Source organism: Aptenodytes forsteri, unplaced genomic scaffold, assembly GCF_000699145.1.
Source record: "Aptenodytes forsteri isolate BGI_AS27 unplaced genomic scaffold, ASM69914v1 Scaffold654, whole genome shotgun sequence".
Taxonomy (NCBI): domain Eukaryota; kingdom Metazoa; phylum Chordata; class Aves; order Sphenisciformes; family Spheniscidae; genus Aptenodytes; species Aptenodytes forsteri.
In genome coordinates, this window is record NW_008794464.1 from 90,220 (window position 1) to 97,600 (window position 7,381).

The window sequence follows — 7,381 nt, forward strand, 5'->3', positions numbered from 1 at the left end:
AATGATCTACCCCCCCCCCCCCCCCCGTCACAGCTTGCAGAAGGACCTGTTTTTTTGGGGGACATGCAGGAGGCTAGGTGACCCCAGAGGATGTGTCCAAGCAATGGAAAGGGTAGCCCCAGATGGCTTTGCCCTCCCATGGCCACGTTTTACCTGTAGACTGTCTTCAAAGCCTCCCCTGGAGGCTGAGCCCGAGGCGGCAGCTGCACCTGGAAGGACAAACCCTTGCAGCTGAGCCCGCAGGATGCTCCCCTGGCACCCTTCACTGCCTGCCCACCACTACCACCCCTGTCACAAGCTGAGCAGGGTCTCAGCTGCCAGTCCCACAGTGTTGAGGTGTTACCTTCAGGGCCGCCGAGGCAAGCGGCTCATGGCCACTGGGTGCTGGGGGCCCGGCTGTGGCCGGATCCTGCTTGCAGCAGCTCGGCACCTGCAGCATGCAGTCCTTGGAGCCTGGGTGAGAGCTCTGCTCCAGTTCTGCCAGCAAAGCATCTGCACAGAGAGACCCGGGTCGGGCACCCCAGCCGCTGGCTGCCCTCCCTGCCTGTGCACCCCCCCCCTGCCAAGTGGTCTTGTGCCACTCCTGAAATCTCAGGAGCAAAAGTAGCATCACAGCAGCTTCTGCCTGCCAGGTGCCAAGGCCCTGAAGGGCTGTGGTGGCCCTGAGCATGCTCACCCAGACCCCCATCCCCAACACAGGATGTGCCTGCCACACTGCGCAGCCTTCCTGAAGCGTGGGGGGCCGCTGGCAACAGGGGTCCTGCTTCCCCTGTGCACCATCTCTGGCTTATGAAGAAACATCTATCAGCCCTTACATTCATCCCAGCACAAGCCCTGGCACGGGAGAGCTAAACCTTGGTGCTTTCTGTGCACCCAGAGCGGCGCTTCCCGCAGGGAGGGCAAAGCACTTTCTCTTTCCGCTTTTACCTCACCACCTTGGCTGTCCCTCGGTATCTTGCTGCCCAAGTGTCGGGAAACAGGAGGGTGCTCCCCACAGTACGGCTGCTTCCCTGACCCCATCTCCCTCAGCCTGGGCCAGGGATGACTCCCAGCACCCTTGGACGTCATGTCACACCCTTGGGCTGCTTGGCCCCATTGCATGCAGCTGGGATTGCATCACTGCCGCAGCCTGTTTCCTGCATTCAAGCACTCTCCATTTTCGGTCAAGCGCTCACTCAGCCACCTGGGCCCCATTCATCCCCTGAGATGGGGGGAGGCATGGCAGGGAGTACGGCTCCATTGCTGCCCCCTCTGCAGCATCCCCACCTGACCCTGAGGTAGAGGAAGGACAAGGCTCCCCCGAGCCACCAAACAGACGACCCTGCACCAAGCCTGAGCGTGGGACTGGCTCCGGAGGGGCCCGGCTTACCTAAATCCTCCATCCTGCCTCGGCATGGGGTCCCGGTGGCCAAGGGGCTGGGGCTGGGGCAGCGCCTGCAGGGCGGCGAGCTGGCAGGCTGGGCTGCGCAGGCTTTTAGTTCCGCTCTCCAGCCTCACCTCCGCCCGCCCCCAGGGCTGGGGTTTGTCGCTCGGGGTTTTTCCTTTGTGGGTTGTGTGCTATGCGTCATGTGTGATGGGCAGCAGGCAGAAAGCGGTGGCAGCGGCTGGGGCGAGGGGATCTGAGAGCAGCCCCAGGTTGGGGCTGGAGAGGGAAGAAACTGGCCAGCAGGTTGTCCGGGGAGCTCCTGACTCATAAAAACATCCGAGCTCCTTGAGCTTCTCAGCTGGAAGCCAGAGCGCATGTGTCCTGCAGACCCAGGCCCTTTCCAGAAGCCACCGGCCGCATGTGACGAGGGACGGCATCCCTGCACTGGGTGGAAATGCATTTGTGACGGTGTGATGGAGGCAGGCACAGGACCCACCATGCTGGCATGCTCCAACACAGCCTCGCCTTTTGGGGGGATGCTTTTGGAGCCTCATCTTGGATTTCCAGGTAACAGCAAATCCCTTTGTGTCACTTAGAGCCAGCGTGAGCGCAAGGACTTAGCTCACTGCAGCAGTGCAGGCGGTGGTGGCACTGCCAAAGCTGGTGGCTGTGCTACGCTCTCCCTGCATTAATGCTTTGGGCCACTTAAAAGTTTCCCAGAGGTGCCACGTGTGCGGCTGCCAGGCACAGCTCAGCCCTGACGCTACACGCATCAGGATACACTCGCTCAGCATGTCACCGCCGGCCAGGCACAACACCCAGCAGCAGACCAGAGCAGTGATCTGTGCTGGTAAATTGAGTGATTTACCCACTATTAGGACTTTTCAGCTTCTCCCGAGCCAGACCACTTCAGTCTCCGGGCACCCCATGCAGCCATTTCAGGCGATAAGCCCATGAGCACCTGAATGTGTGTCTTGAGGCAGGAGCAATGCAGGCGTTTCTGGTAGAGACACAGGTTGAGGTGGCAGTCTGCCTGCCCCGAGACACAGGCACAGGTCCCTCACTGTTCGGGAACATTTGGGAAGACAGACCCACAGGTACTGCCATTATCCCTGGTGCCTCCACCGATGCCCAGCTCCTGTGAGGGTGATCTAGTGATATTTATGGCTTGGCCTTTTAGCAGAGAATCTTTTGGCACTGCTGAGAGCAGCCAGCGGATGTTGGAACAGCTCCAACGGACTGGTTAGTAATCTGGGGTGGGGGGATGAAGCGAAGGCTGCTGCAGCAGAGAGAGGTAAAGAACTGCCATATTCATTGCACCAGCGGACAGGGGAACGGCAGGAGATGGCAGTGCAATGATGCCCACAATCAAAACATGCCCCAGACCGGAGGTATAGATATCTGGGATGACATGGTGGGGGAGCATGGCACCAAGATGCTCCCCCCCTGTCCCACTACAACCCTCCTGCTCAAGTTTCTCCCCCAAAGCTGCTTTTCCAACCTGCTGCGAAAGGGGTTTCCCCCACGCGGCTGCCGGTGCACTCCCCCTTGCTGGTCTATCATCCTATCACAATTAATTAAATGGTGATTAATCCTAGACGGCACATGCAGGGGAGGCTGCATGTGACTTGACATGTCCTTTGTGCTCTTGCTTGGATTTTTGGAGGAGGCATCACCTTGTAGGTGCATGGATAACATCTCAGACACCTTGGCTACCAGCCCCATGCAAGCCTGCAAGCTTCACTGCATCCTTGCCAGGCTCCTTCTGAGTTCGGGCTACCCAGGGGTTTCAAGGATGCTATAAAAGCCTTGGAAGCAAAAGTTATGAGCCACGAAGCCAAAACCCATGGATCCCTGCTGCTTCTCCTGCGGATGTGCGACACTTCTTGCCAGTGTCTCACCTCTGCCACGCCTCCCACCCTGTGGGTATCTCTTTGATCTCGCTCCCACACTCTCTGGCTTTGCCTCTCTCCTGCCAACCCTCCATTTCATCCCCAGGAAAGAGGCTTGTTCAGAAGAAAAAAACATTCCAGATAAAGCCAAATAAGCCTCAGTTTTTTCCCGGCATTGCCAGGCAAGAGGAGCCCCAGTTCTGTGTGCAGCTTCACCATGGCAGCTTTTTGCCTCATCGGGAGAGCTTTCAGGAGATTCTCAAAGAAAGGGTTGCAATCAAGCACTGCACTGCCTCCAGATGTGCGATTTTCCACAAAATGGCCCAGAAACACAAGATGTGGCTGCTTCAGAAATATTACGGATCCTGAGGAAGGAGAGGTTCACCTCAAGGCCAAATAAAAGCAAGTGGGTCTGTGGCAGCAGACCAGCAGGATGCAGACACCCGTCAGCACCTGGAAGAGGGTCTGCAGTCGGGATCCGCAAACATCCTCACGGGCACCCGCAGGTTCTGTCGACGGCTGGGCTGAGCCTGCCCCTTCCGAGTCCATCCTCTCCATGGGTCCACTAAACTCCTACACAGTGGGAGCTGCAGCGTCCTGCACAGCCGAGGAATGAACGCTTGCTGCACAGGTCAAGCTGACGCGGTCTTGGCCACCCGTTCTCACACATTGCTGATCCCATCTGCACCATCAGGGTGGAACGGGGTTGAATTAAGCCCCTTTGTACCAAGCTGGCACGCCGAGGTTCGTTTAATTACTGACGCTCCATGTTGGTGACAGCTCTTTTGTTATCTGCTCACAGTAGAGACATCCAGCAGGGCACCATCTCAGGAAAAGCCATGTGAGACACTAAACTGAGTCCCATGATATGTTTCAGGACAAGCAATATTGAGAGCTACCCAAAAGACAAGGCAAGGCACTGCTTGTATCGTTCCCTTATGGCTACTTTGAGACAGGATCATTGCGTCAGACACTTCCTTTTCTGCAAATAACAGAACCTTCCTGTCTGCGGAAGGTTTCAGGTTATTTTTAGACTTCTCAGTGATTTACTCTCCCCCTCCAGTGATAATGTGAGTCCTAGCGTAAACAAGTATCTGGAGCCGTAACTTCGTATTACAAAATTTCCCATTATAAAACACAAGCCCAACAGATGCAAATGGCTGAGCTATGTTTCCGTGCAATGGTTTAGCCAACTTATTTTAACACGAATTAAGCGACACCATGCCTTGCCTACAAAGGAGAAATGTCACGACAGCGACTTGAAAATAAGTTCCCGCATCGAGACTCTCTAGTTTGAAATAAAATTGATTCTATTTAAGAATAAATACAAAGTCATTTCATAGCAGAGAGTATGGGTTAACTGTAGCAGAACAGTTAGTTTGGAAAATGATGTCAATCAGTTTTCCAGCTAGACAAGTCCTTGGGGAGAGAAAGAATATTTTCAGCCACTTACAATACAAACAGCAGTAGCAGACATGACTTAAATTCTTGCTGAAATTTCCTTCTTGAGAAGAGACAGAAACGTTTCAACTGAAAGGAAACTAACAGATTGACATTGGACTGACAAAAAGCAAGAGCCAGCCAACCTGTCTCTGTGCTGAAAATGAGCCTTAAACCACTCAGCTAACCAACTCCGGAGAAGGTTTGTACATCGCCTTTAAAAAAAAATGCCACTGCTGAGAAAGCACGCTGCCACAGCTTCTGCAGGAGGCTGAATTGGCAGCCTCTTGCCTTGGTCTGGAAGGGACAGAAGGAATCCCTGTGCAAGTATCTCAAACTTTTCTAGTTCTTTAACTTTCACGTTAGAATGTACTCCTCCTCCCCGTGGCCCGGTGTCTTTGCCAAGAGGAATCAGACCGTATGCTGTTCTCCACAATAAGATGGTTTATTAGAGCACTCTCAGGAACTGAGGAATGGAGATTTGGACATGCTTTTGTTTTCTAGTTATACATAACAAAGCTTAGGACTTGAAACTCAAAAGGGGGAGGAAATACAAGGCAGACCGAGTCATCTCACTGATGGGTATCAGTTTACCAGACATGATTTACCAGCTAAATGCCTCAGGCTCTTTGAATTCCCTTTTATTTTTGCTGTCTGTAGAGCGGAGATGAAGAGCACCTTGTTCTGCTACTGTGATGGGGCACCCTTCCCAGAAGGGCACTGCACACCCTTGAAACAAACAGTGGACGTGAAAGCTGGCTTATGCAGAGGAGCTTTCCCCTTCCCAACCCTGCTGCAGGGGGCGAGGGGCAGTACACCAACCTCAGGAAGCACAGCGTGGCCTGCCTTTCTTTGGCTCTTTGTAAAGTAGCTTCCACCTGTTCCCCAAAGAGATTCTCCCCTGCGTAGGGTAAGTTCTCGAGTTTTGTTTGGACCTCCTCGTGGACGCTGGAGGCTTGCAGCCAAGCAGGCCGCCATGCATCCACCCCCCAGGCAGCGGCTCTCGCCACCGTATCCCCTGCGTCAAAGGCTGCTTGCACTTGATGCCTGGCCGGGTCTGTGCCCTCGAGAATGACGTCCTGGAAGGCCTGATGCTGGTCCTGCAGAAGACGTTTTGCTAGTGCAGAAACTTTCTTCCAGAGCTCAACTTGCCCTCTGGCCATGTAGACTTGATAGTCCACAACATGGAGGGCTGTAGCTACCGACTGGTAAGCCCTCTGGCCGTATGAATCCAGGCGTCGCAGTTCCGGGTTTTGGGGTGCAGTACCATGCTCCTGGCCCACCTTCTCCCTCGCCATTGTTGCCTTGACTACCATGGTCTTGTGTGCAGGTTGAATGACATAACCGACCGCATCTTCAAGGAGGATGTATTTTCTCTCAATTTCCTTTGACACAGGAGGAACGGTGTGGGGTGTCTGCCATACTTTCTTTACCAGCTTGTCCAAGACAGGATGCAAGGGCATGGCAACTCTATTGTAGGAGGGTGTTTGATCCAGATACCAACCAATGAGACTCCCTGTTGACTCCTGGAATGGAATTAAATGAAATCCAACCAGTTTAGCCAATCTTTTCAAGAACTGGGGGAAAGATGGATTTTTCTGATGTGGAAGTATTACCCTCTTGTTCTTCTGTTCTAAAATGGTAGGTAAGATCAGCCAAATCATCCTCTCCAGAAGAATCATAGCAGCAACCCTCACCCCCAAAAGCAACACCTGGCTTCCAGCTGGATGAGTCACAACCCACTGTTGGCAAGGTGGGGTGAGGGGACACTCTTTCACAGGGGGATGATAAGAGCTGTTCTGAGACCGTTGGCAGAGGGGGCATTCAACTTGAGGTAACTGCTTCATCCAGTGAGAGAGACAGCTCTTGAGATCCGGAGGACATCCTTGGTTCCAAAAGCATCCTGGCTGCACTGGAGCTCACCAAAGGGTCTGCGGCAAGTTCTGGAGGTGGCTCTCTGGGTCTTGAGGCAGCCTCAGCAATTAGGAGGATGGATCTGGCCAGGTCTGAGAGCATACCCAGCTACTGAGATTCCCCAGATTGTAGTTCCGGTCCTGACACCAGGTGCAGGGGATGGAGCGGAGACTGGGACACAAAACTGCTTGAAGGTGGTGGCTTCAGTGTTGGTGGGCTTGAAGCTTTTGGGTTCTGTTTGGTTCTTACATGACAGTGCTGCTTCTGCGGGGAGCGTGTGTTGTCAGGTACTGTGAAAGTTTTGATTTGGGGAGGTAACTCAGGTTTTTGGAGATGACAACAGCAGGTCCTTCAGCAGAGCCGCTCTCCCAGGCTCTGCTGGAAGGCCCAGCAGGGTCGTCAACTGTAGTGCTGGGACAGAGCCCTGGCTACTGGCAGGGAAGGCGAGCTCACGCCGCCGCTTCGTGGATTTCCCCTTCGCTGCCCTGCAGCTCACCCGCTCAGGGTGCAGGTCAGCGCCACCGCCGGGCCGGGCCCGCAGCAGGGCACGGAGGTGCTCCCAGCGAAGGTGGGCAGCGTAGGGGGCCATGCTGGCACAGGCCCCGCAGCCCTGCGGGTCGTGGCCCGCTCCCGGGCCGAGGACGCAACGGTCATGCTTATCTGTCACCGACATCCTGCGGCCGCAGGGGCGCTGCTTGGGCCCTTGGGCAGGCCTGGCCGCCGCCATCGGGCCGTCTCCGGGAAAGGCGGGGCCGCTGGACCCCCCCCC

General features: G+C 54.9%; 2 protein-coding genes across 2 annotated transcripts in view; both read right to left on the reverse strand.

Moving 5' to 3' along the window:
* Positions 1–1,382, reverse strand: part of LPXN (leupaxin) — a 4,087-nt gene extending 2,705 nt beyond the window's left edge. The window contains 3 exon segments of the mRNA XM_019475023.1: positions 154–209; positions 344–492; positions 1,370–1,382. Of these exon segments, the coding sequence (XP_019330568.1) occupies positions 154–209; positions 344–492; positions 1,370–1,382 (218 nt within the window).
* Positions 1,383–5,130: 3,748 nt separating this feature from the next.
* On the reverse strand, positions 5,131–6,989 carry LOC103908515. Its single transcript, XM_009290901.2, has one exon. The coding sequence runs from the start codon at positions 6,543–6,545 to the stop codon at positions 5,340–5,342; it is 1,206 nt and encodes a 401-aa protein (XP_009289176.2). The 5' UTR covers positions 6,546–6,989; the 3' UTR covers positions 5,131–5,339.
* Between the last annotated feature and the right edge of the window lie 392 nt (positions 6,990–7,381).